This window comes from Prionailurus bengalensis, chromosome A1 (assembly GCF_016509475.1).
Source record: "Prionailurus bengalensis isolate Pbe53 chromosome A1, Fcat_Pben_1.1_paternal_pri, whole genome shotgun sequence".
Lineage (NCBI taxonomy): Eukaryota > Metazoa > Chordata > Mammalia > Carnivora > Felidae > Prionailurus > Prionailurus bengalensis.
The window spans coordinates 133,146,224-133,161,273 of NC_057343.1; the positions used below are offsets into that span (position 1 = coordinate 133,146,224).

Genomic DNA, 15,050 nt, shown 5'->3' on the forward strand with positions numbered 1-15,050 from the left:
GATATTGTCGCATCACTTACAATCCATCCTACTAAACGATACAAGTTATAAAAATTCAGCACACTCTAACTGAAAACTATACCTGATATATTTACCATGGCTGTTGCTTTCTTTCAGGAAGAATAGGGGATTGTATTTTAGTGATGCCATGAGTTATGCCAGAGTTGACTTGCTAAGTTCCTTAAAGCTAAGCCCAAGATGTTAAAAACAAGTCAAGGGATCTCCATCCATGAAATAGATTTTCCTTAAGTGACCAAATAATAATTTGTTACACTGAAAAAGATATGTTAGATATATCCCGCCTCATTGTCTGGGGAAAAGGGAATAGAGGAAACTGACCCATTAATCAACTGGACATGGAAAGATAGCTGACTTTTAGTTTGTCAAATAACATTTTTAAATGGAAGAATTTCTTCTGGCTCTCAACATAAAGCATTTTGTAGATTCCCCACCTCCTCATTTTTTAGCAGTTGCATTATCAAACAAGAATTAGTTGCGAAATAAAGTTATTCCAGAGCATATAAATCTTAAAAGGTATATTGATATTCTACTTCTCTTTCATAATCTTCTACATAAGGTACAAACCATTCATCTTACAAAGAATTAGAAGGAATTACCCAAGAGGCCAAAAACAACAAAAAGGACTCTAGGAATTCTGACAGAGAAGGTCAGTTAGAATCTTCATCTTAATAAAAGATACAAAGAAAGATAAACCCTCACTTCAGCTATTAAGTACATACAAGAATGAGCCTTACAATGCATATGCTGACACTGACTAACTTATGACTGCATGTGGAAATAGTGCTCCCATACATACATAATTTATCCACTGTATGTTACTTGTCCTAACCTTTCAATGTAATTGAATCTAACGGAACCTATTAAATTCAGTCTGGTTGCATAAGATTATGACAGTCATTAATGAGCCAGAGTTTTAAGTGCGTTGAAGATAAACTGACTGGTTCAGAGGCTTTCCCCTTTTGTACTCCTGCTGTTTATTGCAATGGAAACTAGAATACCAATATTTTTAAGACTTCATTAAAACTGTAATACTGACTTTTCCTCATGTCTGAATCAAGTTAGGTTTAAACTTGCTAGTCACTTGCATTTACATAAATCAACACTAATTTGGTATAATTTAAATTGCAATCTTCAAAATAATGCAACAGACTGACTCAATTTCACTCTCCACTTTGAAAAAAAAATAGCTGAACTACAGACTTATCTTAGGAATGACCTCTGAGGCAAGTGTATAATAAACATTCATTTCTATTTGTTCTTCTTTTCCCCCATCCATTTCTCTACCAAAAAAGTAGACTGTAAAACTTAAATCATACAAATGTCAGGAGTTCCTGCAAATAGGCTGCTTGTTTTACTTAAAACTGTTTGACTATCCTTTTACAGTTTTCAAATTTCTCTCCTTGCACATGAGCAGGCTTTTACATTTACTACTGCCTGTTGCTTGAAATAAACAAAGTAAGGATTTTACTGCTATGTGTGTGTATTCGGGGGGACAGCCATAGGACAGTTTGGGGCACAGATTTATTTAAAGCAAATATTAAAAACTCCAGAGCCTCCTAAAAAGTGATGAAAATGATGTCTCACTGCTCTCTGTAACATCAGTTTTGAGTGTGTGTGTGTGTGTGTGTGTGTGTGTTTCAGTGACATACAAGTACACCTGAAAACACAAGTTACACAGCATCAATTGCACAAACTTTATGTCTGGAAAAGGTATGTTCACAGCTGTATGAAGAGTGAAAAGTCAAAGCAGACTTTATGGTAGCAGTGTCAATAGTGATTTTAAAATATATAGGTATTGTCACTTAATGAAAAAACAGATCACTTAAACAATTTAACTTGGAGGAACTAGGTGATGAGCAGACCATGCTAAAGGTAAATTATTTCAAATACATGTAACAAAACTTAAGTGTGGTGCATTCACCACTCTAAAACTATGGGTCATTGAACCATAAAGATTATTTAACAAGTCTCCAGTTCTTAAGATGATTTATCTCAACACCCCAAATGATAACATTCTCTATTGAAATCAGACAAAAAGGCAGTAAAATACGGTTGAGCACAGGCGTTCCACACAGTAGTTATGAGTTGCTCAAAAGAGTGGAGTTCTAAAATTTATTTTGATTTTCTTAAACTCACTCACTTGTGACCAATCTCATGTGCAATGGTAAAAGCTGAACCCAGGCCAATGTCTTCATTAATGCTGCAGCTCCTTTCAGGCTCACACATTCCAGCCACAGAGGCCAAGCCTGAATAAACAGAAGGAGACACAAAGGGTCAAGCCAAGGTGTTTCAGTCTTAAAAAGCCCATACTTATAAATGCCTGGATTCTTTTTAATAACCTCCATGCACAGAAGGAGCAGTTGGCAAAAGGTTAACTTTCTAGTCATTTGCAAAATCACTGGGGGGAGTTTCACTTTGCCGGCTAGACATTAATATTTTTTGAACTGCAGTCAGTGCTGGAAAATGTCTAGACTAGGGGTTAGATTTATAAATTTTACTTCTGGTAACTTGGGACCACCTAGTAACTTGAGCCAGAAGAGGGAATTCAAGAAAGCATTTCTATTTTAACATTCTTTAGGCTGTAGAAAGCAAAATATATCCACATTATTTTTCTAAAGAGATCTGTTTAAGTTTAGTGGGTTCATAAAAATATACAAGCAACTTTTTAGTTACCAAAAAAAGGGAATCCCAAATAATTTTTTAATAACTTTTTTTTATAAAAGCAAAAATGAATGATTCAAAAGAGAAAAAGGAGAACTGTTAAAAAATAGGTTTTGCATTTTTTTAATCTTCTGAAATCAGTCCTGGTAGTGATGCAACAGTGTCTTTTGGTATTTTAATGGAAAGCAAGTCTTTCACGCACTCAGTGTATTTATCCCTCTCCCATCCCCCTTCAATGCCTTAGTTTTACTAATAAAGCAAAAACTACAGTGTTAACTTGCTGATTTTAGTGAAATGTTATGTTTTCAAGGTATTCCTCCCTTGGGAATTTTGGCCTGTAAAAGCTTTCATATTTACTTCCAAATAAATATCATGCCCTGTGAATTAATACATAACTTTAAAACAGTGCTTAGAAAAAAGAATTTTTGTGTGAAAGATAAAATGTCATGTGTCATAAGGAAACAGATGCCAAATCATATTTAACACATATAGGGATGACAGTTATTTAGAAGAAATTGAAGGAAAAGTAGAAAAAACATTTTATATTTTATATGTTAGTAGTCTACTATCATTACCCAAGTAATAATTATCTCCCCACAAAAAGTGGTTCAAATTCAATTCAATGAATATTTATTGACTGCAATAAACAATGTTCTATGCTAAGTACAATTTCCCAGCTACACTAATTTGGAATACTAATAGCTATTCAGTTAATATTTTTACTGACAAGAAAGTTCTAGAAATTGTTTCTCTGTACCTTCTAATATAAAATATGAACATAATAGCCACACTGGAACAAAGTTGAGGTCAGTGTTAGATTACCTAATAGACTGTTTGCTTTTCCTACTGTTTTATGTGGAAGGAGCAGGAGTTGGGAAAGAGGTTGATTTCTGCCTCTCTGAGTTATTATAAATACTAGTGTTATCTTGTAGTGTCCTTCTACTGACTTAGAAGTCTTGAGACCTGAAGAAGAGGAAGTAAAAAGAGGTACTAGTTGGGGCAAGGTGACTTGATTTTTTTTTGTTAATCAAAAATATTTAATCAATGTTACTTCCGAATTCCATTAAGAGAAAGAGAGAGAAGGAGAAGGAGAGAAAGAATACAAAAAATGTTTGCTGTAGATTATCTGGCTTTAAGCTAATTGAGTTCAATATCATCCATGATATTGGAATAACAAAGCCACACTGAAAAATGTTTCTGTTTTCAGCTTTATGAAATTTGGCTAAAAAACAATTACAAAGAATAATTATTGTGAAATTAACATTTCTTCTATTTTCCAAAATATATTATTCCATGGGTTAGCTTTTTGCTTGTTGTTATTGGGGTTGTTTGGTCTATGCCATGTGGTAGTATTTTTCTCAATGACTCCCCAAGGTGTATTTGCAAGCACAGATTTACTTCTGTATCTGATAGAAAATTAACTTAGTTGGTTCTACTAAAAGAACAACTTTAGAAAGAACATATTTGGGAAATAACTACTAGTTGAAAATGCAGAGCTTAATCTTAAGTGAAATAAAATAATTTAGATGTTATTTTTACAACCCCTACAACTTTCTGTATTTCTATAAAATTGAAGTTGTCAAAGTTCTTACGTGTGATTGTGTTAATAGGGGTTTGATTACTCTTTGGGTCATTTAGATTTCCTCAGTTTGATGGCCACAGTTTGCACCCTTAAATCTACTTAGCCATGTAACAGTTGGTCATCAGAAGTACTAAGCAAGGTACAATATGCAAGTATTAGCATAAAACCAACATGAAAGTTGCCAGAATAACCACCCAAAAAGAAAAAAACCTGATAAATTCTGTACTGATATTTTCCACATATGAAGGTCAACACATGTAAACATATGCACTCAGTTTTCACCATGACATAATACAAAAAATAATTTACAATGGTTTATAATTTGAAAAATAATTTATACTGAGCTTGAAAATGCATTGACATGTACTAAAGTATTATTGTATTCATTTGAGAAATTAATAAATTATAAAAGGTGGAATACATACTCGGGGAAAAAAAAGAGATGTAGGGTAGAAAAATATCTTGAATCTACTTTGGTAAAAATAACAAGAAAAGCACAGGCAGTGTTATTACTAATATCCTAATAAAGAACATATCTCAATGTAAATAATCTACCTTCAAAAATCAGAATAGAATATGTGTATGTATATGTATACATGTATACACATATGTATATCCTCAGAATATATATATACTAGAAAAATACAAGCTCTAGCTTTGAAGCTTAGTGTCCATTGTACCTAAAATTGATTAAGCACTTAGTAAATGCTTTATTGAATTTGAATAATAGAGAGGTTAGGTTAAACAGTATAATTTCTACAATAAGTAATAATACCAGTGCATTTTATAGTACTTCTTTACCAAACATCTTTCTTGAAATGATTTTTACAATATCCCTGCTGCATAAGGGCAGATACTGCTCCTACTTCGTAGATAAGGAAATTGAGGAACAAAGTCCTAAATGAAGAGTAAAGGCTAATGCAATGAAACTGTCAAAGCCAGCTGTTAGTTTCCAGTTTAGGGTCCTTTCCAATGAATTACATTGTCTAATTAACCTAAAAACCTAAATCTTTTTGAAGTGAGATCTCTAAGGAAAGACAGCTCTTTTGCCATTATGCTTTTTAACTAGCAAACTTCTCCACTATAAATACTCAAATTGGTTAATTGGGACTTCTTCTTTACCCTTAAATCCCAAGGGAAATGCGGTAGGAGACGAGTGGAAAGGCAGATAAAAATCAAGACAAGACCCTATAAACAGGTGGCTTTCTGAACTCCCTAGGAAATTGGGTAACATCTTTTCTCCCATTTCTACTTAAATTTGATCTTCCCAAAATTCTTTTGAGGGGCATAGGAATAGATTTCACAATTGTTCCTTTACATATAAGAAAATTGAGACTTTTCATAGAGACAGTAGAAAATTCACCTTCAGGTGCTTAACTTGTGTCTGTATAAAGTCTCTATGACACTAAAAAATTTATCATAGAAAAAAAAAGCCTGTTCTTAAAAATAACTCTAGTTGTTTAACAATTAAGTCTACTTGAAAGCTATCCTTTCCCTCCATTTATATTTGCAGTTAACTTTTAACCAGAATGAAGTTATGCTCTGCAACAAAATGTAATTTTTTAAATTCTAAAATACTACAGAAATGCTTTTCAAAAAAACAAATGATATTTGGGGAGCAAAAGAAAAATACTCCTGTTCTCTCTCTCTCTCTCTCTCTCTCTCTCTCTCTCGCTTATTTTATTGTTGTTCAGGTACTGAAAATTTCTAATATCCTAACTTATAGGGATATACATGTTCCACAAAATTGCACCGAAGGAAGTACATTAAGAACACAACATCTCTCCTTTAAGTATCCCCCCCCCCCCAGTTTTCCCCCTTTCCTTTCCTAGCCTGATATTTGAAGATGCTGTTTGCTTTCCTTTGCTCTCAAATTCCTTGGTATTTTTGGAAAATACATTATAGAGTGGTAACTTTTGATTCAACATGATTGCTTGAAGATTTAGAAACATCTTCTAAGTTGTTTTTAATCATCATTCCACTTGTTTCCTAGTAAGTGACATACCACAAAGGTTAAATTTTTAACAATTTATGGGAGTAATTTCAGATGTGCCAGAAAGGAAAATGACCAAATTAATGATGAAGAGTAAAGTCACTGGACCAAAAAGACAATCTGAACTATCCTCCCTTCATAAAAAACTTACCCAATGTTCCACAGGGCTTATTTTTATAAGTGCAGATATCATATCTATAGAGGAGAAAAAAGAGAGATGAAATTTGTAATCTGATCAAATTTGTAAAATATTTTTGTATATTCATCACATTTCTTTCTTGGAGCTCTGGGTTGTCAGACCACAATCAGTGCAATTATGAGCAGCCAGCTGGAGTGTCGGCATTTTCAGCACTCTGGGGGACACACCGGCTGCACTACACTCGCAGCCTCTGGCTGCAAGCCAATGGGACACCTGCCAGTAAGAAAGAAAGGTTAAAGTGGATTTCTGTAATTGCAAGTTCCAGAAAACCATCTACCATACTGTTTTGAAGCTAGAATAGCTTGTCTGCAGATTGCTACTGCTTCTACAAAAAAGCAAATGAGTGGCTTTTTATCCCCAATCTCTTTGAACCTACTGGAACATTTTTTTTATTATAGCCACAGATTGTGTTTTATACTGCTGAGCTATGAGAACTATCTGGAGTTCCTTCAACTCTAACACAGGTTCTTGTTTTAAAAAATTAGCCCAATACAGCAATGGGAATAAAATTGATATCACATAGTTTTCCTACTTGCATACCATCAATTTAGCATGTTTAAAATACAAGTATTTTTAAGTGAATTTGCAAATACTTAAACAAATAGCTCAACAGAAGCTTTCCTAATGTTGGCTGGGCTTACTCTAATGCTATACTGCATTATAACTAAATAGAAAATATTAAGTCCATAGGTAATGTTGCATATTTTAAAATACATTACATTTAGAAAGCTAAATCAATATTGATATGAAAACCTATTCTAAGCATTTTTATATATTCTTGTAATCTTTAAAACCAAAAGCATTCCATTTTAAAGTGAGAATAAAAAAGAAATTTAAAAACACTGATCATTTTTATTAGCCTATGTTTTATGCTAGAAATGAAAGCTTTTCAGGTAAAATATAATATTTCACAAGCTACAGGAAAATCCAAGTTATAAAAGTTCTTTGATTGTACATAAATAATAGTCCATAATACTGAGGGAAGGGATTAAGAATTAATCCCTTCTTGTTCACCAGATCAAAATGTATTTTCAAGAAACAAATATCACTTTTTCTTTTTTTTGAAGGAAGATGGCAGCATAGGAGGATGCTGGGCTCACTGCGACCTGCTGATCACTTAGATTCCACCTACACCTGCCTAAATAACCCAGAAAACCACGAGAAGACTAGCAGAATGGAGCCTCCGGAGCCAAGCATAGACGAGAGGCCCACGGAAGAGGGTAGGATGGGTGGAGAGGCATTGAACACTACAAGACTGGCGGGAGGGAGCCGGGGCAGAGGGGCAGCCCACCGGCCAAGCAGAGCCCCTGAGTCTGGCTGGCAAAAGCAGAGGGGCCAGACAGAGTGTGTTCGGACAGCAAGGGGGACTTAACATCTAGAAGGTTATAAGTTAACAGCTCTGCTCGGAGAGAGGGAGGGCTGGAGGACAACGGGAGGGAGAGTTGTTGAGCCCCGGACTACAGAGCGCAGCTTGGCGGGGAACAAAGGCGATCGCCAGCACCATCTCCCTCGCCCATCCCCAAGCCAAAATCCCAAAGGGAACCAGTTCCTGTCAAGGAACTTGCTTGCACCACGCAAACACCCAAAGCTGTGCTTCTACGGATCCATCCCTCCGGCGGTGGGTCTGACTCACTGCCAGTGCCGCAGGGCCCTGAAGGAAAAGTGAGCTGAGCCTGCCCCTCCTGCCCCTATGCACCTTGCCGATTCACCCCATTTAATACGACAGATCCCCAGCACCACAAGCCTGGCAGTGTGCAAGCGCCTGGGCCACGCCACCCCACAGTGAATCCCGCCCCTAGGAGAGGGGAAGAGAAGACACACACCAGTCTGACTATGGCCCCAGCGGCGGGCTGGGGGCAGACATCAGGTCTGACTGCGGCCATGCCCACCAATGCAAGTTATTCAAGACAGCACAGGGGAAGTGCCCCGCAGTCCCACACCACTCCAGGGACTATCCAAAATGACGAAACAGAAGAATCCCCCTCAAAAAAACCTCCAGGAAATAACAACAGCTAACGAACTGATCAAAAACGATTTAAACAATATAAAAGAAAGTGAATTTAGAACTATAGTCATAAAATTAATCACTGGGCTTGAAAACAGTATAAAGGACAGCAGAGAATCTATTGCTACAGAGATCAAGGGACTAAGGAACAGCCAGGAGGAGCTAAAAAATGCTATTAATGAGCTGCAAAATAAAATGGAGATGACCACAGCTCTGATTGAAGAGGCAGAGGAGAGAATAGGTGGACTAGAAGATAAAATTATGGAAAAAGAAGAAGCTGAGAAAAAGAGAGATAAAAAAATCCAGGAGTATGAGGGGAAAATTAGAGAACTAAGTGATGCACTAAAGAGAAATAATCTACGCATAATTGGTATTCCAGAGGAGGAGGAGAGAGGGAAAGGTGCTGAAGGGGTACTTGAAGAAATAATATCTGAGAACTTCCCTGATCTGGGGAAGGAAAAAGGCATTGAAATCCAAGAGGCACAGAGAACTCCCTTCAGACATAACTTGAATCGATCTTCCTAACGACATATCATAGCGAAAGTGGCAAAATACAAGGATAAAGAGAAAATTCTGAAAGCAGCTAGGGATAAACGTGCTCTAACATATAAAGGGAGACCAATAAGACTAGTGATGGATCTCTCTACTGAAACTTGGCAGGCCAGAAAGGAATGGCAGGAAATCTTCAATGTGATGAGCAGAAAAAACACGCAGCCGAGAATCCTCTATCCAGCAAATCTATCATTTAGAATAGAAGGGGAGATAAAGGTCTTCCCAAACAAACAAAAACTGAAGGAATTCATCACCACTAAACCAGCCCTACAAGAGATCCTAAGGGGGATCCTGTGAGACAAAGTACCAGAGACATCGCTACAAGCATGAAACCTACACACATCACAATGACTCTAAACCCATATCTTTCTATAATAACACTGAATGTAAATGGACTAAATGCGCCAACCAAAGACATAGGGTATCAGAATGGATAAAAAAACAAGACCCATTTATTTGCTGTCTACAAGAGACTCATTTTAGACCTGAGGACACTTTCAGATTGAAAGTGAGGGGATGGAGAACTATTTATCATGCTACTGGAAGTCAAAAGAAATCTGGGGTAGCCATACTTATATCAGACAAACTAGACTTTAAATTAAAGGCTGTAACAAGGGGCGCCTGGGTGGCGCAGTCGGTTAAGCGTCCGACTTCAGCCAGGTCACGATCTCGCGGTCCATGAGTTCGAGCCCCACGTCAGGCTCTGGGCTGATGGCTCGGAGCCTGGAGCCTGTTTCCGATTCTGTGTCTCCCTCTCTCTCTGCTCCTCCCCCGTTCATGCTCTGTCTCTCTCTGTCCCAAAAATAAAAAAAATAAAGAAAAAAAAAATAAATAAAGGCTGTAACAAGACATGAAGAAGGACATTATATAATAGTTACAGGGTCTATCCATCAAGAAAAACTAACAACTATGAATGTGTATGCGCCAAATATGGGAGCCCCCAAATATATAAAACAATTACTCACAAACATAAGCAACCTTATCGACAAGAATGTGGTAATTGCAGGGGACTTTAATACCCCACTTACAACAACAGAGAGATCATCTAGACACATGGTCAATAAAGAAACAAGGGCCCTGAATGATACACTGGATCAGATGGACTTGACAGATATACTTAGAACTCTGTATCCCAAAGCAACAGAATATACTTTCTTCTTGAGTGTACATGGAACATTCTCCAAGATAGATCACATACTGGGTCACAAAACAGCCCTTCATAAGTATACAAGAATTGAGATTATACCATGCATACTTTCGGACCACAATGCTATGAAGCTTGAAATCAACCACAGGAAAAAGTCTGGAAAACCTCCAAAAGCATGGAGGTTAAAGAACACCCTACTAAAGAATGAGTGGGTCAACCAGGCAATTAGAGAAGAAATTAAAAAATATATGGAAACAAACGAAAATGAAAATACAACAATCCAAATGCTTTGGGATGCAGTGAAGGCAGTTCTGAGAGGAAAATACATTGCAATCCAGGCCTATCTCAAGAAACAAGGAAAATCCCAAAAAGAAAATCTAACAGCACACCTAAAGGAAATAGAAGCAGAGCAGCAAAGACACCCCAAACCCAGCAGAAGCAGAGAAATAACAAAGATCAGAGCAGAAATAAACAATATAGAATCTAAAAAAACTGTAGAGCAGATCAATGAAACCAAGAGTTGTTTTTTTTGAAAAAATAAACAAAATTAATAAACCTCTAGCTAGGCTTCTCAAAAAGAAAAGGGAGATGACCCTAATATATAAAATCATGAATGAAAATGGAATTATTACAACCAATCCCTCAGAAATACAAGCAATTATCAGGGAATACTATGAAAAATTATGTGCCAACAAACTGGACAACCTGGAAGAAATGGACAAATTCCTAAACACCCACACATTTCCAAAACTCAAACTGGAGGAGACAGAAAGCTTGAACAGACCCATAACCAGCAAAGAAATTGAATCAGTTATCAAAAATCTCCCAACAAATAAGAGTCCAGGACCAGATGGCTTCCCTGGGGAATTCTACCAGATATTTAAAGCAGAGATAATACCTATCCTTCTCAAGCTATTCCAAAAAATAGAAAGGGAAAGAAAACTTCCAGACTCATTCTATGAAGCCAGTATTACTTTGATTCCTAAACCAGACAGAGACCCAGTAAAAAAAGGAACTACAGGCCAATATCCCTGATGAATATGGATGCAAAAATTCTCAATAAGATACTAGCAAATCAAATTCAACAGCATATAAAAAGAATTATTCACCACGATCAAGTAGGATTCATTCCTGGGAGGCAGGGCTGGTTCAACATTCGCAAATCAATCAATGTGATACATCACATTAATAAAAGAAGAGATAAGAACCATATGATCCTGTCAATCAATGCAGAAAAAGCATTTGACAAAATTCAGCATCTTTTCTTAATAAAAACCCTCAAGAAAGTTGGGATAGAAGGAACATACTTAAACATCATAAAAGCCATTTATGAAAAGCCCACAGCTAATATCATCCTCAATGGGGAAAAACTGAGAGCTTTCCCCCTGAGATCTGGAACATGACAGGGATGTCCACTCTCACTGTTGTTGTTTAACATAGTGTTGGAAGTGCTAGCATCAGCAATCAGACAACAAAAGGAAATCAAAGGCATCAAAATTGGCAAAGATGAAGTCAAGCTTTCACTTTTTGCAGTTCACATGATATTATACATGGAAAACCCGAGAGACTCCACCAAAAGTCTGCTAGAACTGATACATGAATTCAGCAAAGTTGCAGGATACAAAATCAAGGTACAGAAATCAGTTGCATTCTTATACACTAATAATGAAGCAACAGAAAGACAAATAAAGAAACTGATCCCATTCACAATTGCACCAAGAAGCATAAAATACCTAGGAATAAACCTAACCAAAGATGTACAAGATCTGTATGCTGAAAACTATAGAAAGCTTATGAAGGAAATTGAAGAAGATATAAATAAATGGAAAAACATTCCGTGCTCATGGGTTGGAAGAATAAATATTGTTAAAATGGCAATACTACCCAAAGCTATCTACACATTCAATGCAATCCCAATCAAAATTGCACCAGCATTCTTCTCGAAACTAGAACAAGCAATCCTAAAACTCATAGGGAACCAAAAAAGGCCCCGAATAGCCAAAGTAATTTTGAAGAAGAAGACCAAAGCAGGAGGCATCACAATCCCAGACTTTAGCCTCTACTACAAAGCTGTCATCATCAAGACAGCATGGTATTGGCACAAAAACAGACACATAGACCAATGGAATAGAATAGAAACCCCAGAACTAGACCCACACAAGTATGGCCAATTAATCCTTGACAAAGCAGGAAAGAACATCCAATGGAAAAAAGACAGCCTCTTTAACAAATGGTGCTGGGAGAACTGGACAGCAACATGCAGAAGGTTGAAACTAGACCACTTTCTCACACCATTCACAAAAATAAACTCAAAATGGATAAAGGACCTGAATGTGAGACAGGAAACCATCAAAACCCTATAGGAGAAAACAGGAAAAAGCCTCTCTGACCTCAGCCGTAGCAATCTCTTACTTGACACATCCCCAAGGGCAAGGGAATTAAAAGCAAAAATGAACTATTGGGACCTTATGAAGATAAAAAGCTTCTGCACTGCAAAGGAAACAATCAACAAAACTAAAAGGCAACCAACGGAATGGGAAAAGATATTTGCAAATGACATATCGGACAAAGGGCTAGTATCCAAAATCTATAAAGAGCTCACCAAACTCCACACCTGAAAAACAAATAATCCAGTGAAGAAATGGGCAGAATACATGAATACACATTTCTCTAAAGAAGACATCCAGATGGCCAACAGGCACATGAAAAGATGCTCAACGTCGCTCCACATCAGGGAAATACAAATCAAAACCACACTCACATATCACCTCACGCCAGTCAGAGTGGCCAAAATGAACAAATCAGGAGACTATAGATGCTGGAGAGGATGTGGAGAAACAGGAACCTACTTGCACTGTTCGTGGGAATGCAAACTGGTGCAGCCGCTCTGGAAAACAGGGTGGAGGTTCCTCAAAAAATTAAAAATAGACCTACCCTATGACCCAGCAGTAGCACTGCTAGGAATTTACCCAAGGGATACAGGAGTACTGACGCATAGGGGCACTTGCACCCCAATGTTTATAGCAGCACTCTCAACAATAGCCAAATTATGGAAAGAGCCTAAATGTCCATCAACTGATGAATGGATAAAGAAACTGTGGTTTATATACACAATGGAGTACTACGTGGCAATGAGAACGAATGAAATATGGCCCTTTGTAGCAACGTGGATGGAACTGGAGAGTGTGATGCTAAGTGAAATAAGCCATACAGAGAAAGAGAGATACCATATGTTTTCACTCTTATGTGGTTCCTGAGAAACTTAACAGAAACCCTTGGGGGAGGGGAAGGAAAAAAAAAAAGAGGTTAGAATGGGAGAGAGCCAAAGCATAAGAGACTCTTAAAAACTGAGAACAAACTGAGGGTTGATGCGGGGTGGGAGGGAGGGGAGGGGAGGTGATGGGTATTGAAGAGGGCATCTTTTGGGATGAGCACTGGACGTTGTATGGAAACCAATTTGACAATAAATTTCATATATTAAAAAAAAAGAAACAAATATCATAAATAGCATTCCACCTTACCATTGAACTCATTAAAACCCTGGAGATTCCCTTTGCCTATTTTTAGAATTTCAAACTCTTCATCTTGTATGCTTTACATTTGGGGAAGGGGATTTCTTCTCTAGCATAGCTTTCTCTTCTGATCATTCACATACTCATCCCCGCACCCCTTGTCTCGTAATTCATAAACCATGGGATTGCAGTTATCTGTACATTCTTGAATGTAAGATATAGAAAGGGTACTTGGCGTATTTACCAAAGCACCAGAAAGTATATTCTCTGTGTCACAATCTACCTCGTGATCATACTATCCAATGCCTATAATGTTACATACACATAACCCATCCCAGGAGTCTTCAAGAAAATGTTAACAAAGACTTTTCATAAGTAACGCAGATACAAATATCTATAGGGAATCTATATCCAAATTCTCAACTTCCATATATTCCCTTTCCTAAAACTGACCTGCCTACAAATGCAAGCACCTGCAAGCAACCAGTTTTCCTTTCCTCTTTTTCCTTTCATAATTGCCCTGTTTCTATTTTACAAAAAAAAAAAGCATACGTCTCACCCATCCCAAACATTGTTATGGTGCATTGCCTCCTGGCTGTAAAAGTCTCAAGAATATATGCAAAGAGATAATTCAAGAATGCATTCATCCTGGGGTCCATCCATTATGAATAAAGCAAGAAAATTAGAAGGGGATATAGTTTGAATTCAGAAGCGAGACAGTTTGCATGGAATGTATTAACATGTTAATTTGATCTAAAAAATGAAGTCAGGTGTGTTATTGATTGATAACAAGTCTGACTTAGCTAAGGAGTTTGGCAATGAGTGCTGATTTAGCCCATTCAACCATATGGTAAACATTTTTCATGATTCAGTGAAATAGACAATAGTTACCGTTAACATGTTTTTAACTATAATCTCTGTAGCTACTTAAAGTTATAATAAAAAGTATTTTATTTTATTTTTATTTTTTAATGTTTATTTATTTATTTTGAGAGAGAGACAGAGAGTGTGAGTGGGGAAGGGCAGACAGAGGGAGAGAGAATCCCAAGCATGCTCCTCACTGACAGGGTGGAGCCTGATGTGGGGCTAGAACTAATGAACCGTGACATCATGATCTGAGCCGAAACCAAGAGTCAGACGCTTAACTGACAGAGCCACTGAGGTGACCCTAGATAGTAACTTTGAAATTTGCAAAGTGGTATGTCATTTTTCCAAATTATTTTACGAGGCAAATTAAGCAAAATTTTTGAAGGTCACAGACAAATACAATTTCTATTTCCACCTCATAGCAGTCCTTTCTCATCTCCTCTCACTGCTTTCATTTTGCATACACTTTTTATGTTACACTCATGATGAAAATTATTTCATTCTGTCATGA

At 37.0% G+C, this 15,050-nt stretch overlaps 1 protein-coding gene across 3 annotated transcripts in view; it reads right to left on the bottom strand.

Moving 5' to 3' along the window:
• Positions 1-15,050, bottom strand: part of ADAMTS6 (ADAM metallopeptidase with thrombospondin type 1 motif 6) — a 304,055-nt gene that overhangs the window by 169,447 nt on the left and 119,558 nt on the right. For all 3 annotated transcript variants that reach the window (XR_006298916.1, XM_043591205.1, XM_043591214.1), the window contains exons 8-9: positions 6,409-6,452; positions 2,162-2,267 (exon numbers count right to left, since the gene is read on the bottom strand). Coding sequence is in view for 2 of the 3 variants with exons in the window: in XM_043591205.1 (XP_043447140.1) it covers positions 2,162-2,267; positions 6,409-6,452 (150 nt within the window). In the remaining variant the exon portion in view is untranslated. The remainder of the gene's footprint in view (positions 1-2,161; positions 2,268-6,408; positions 6,453-15,050) is intronic.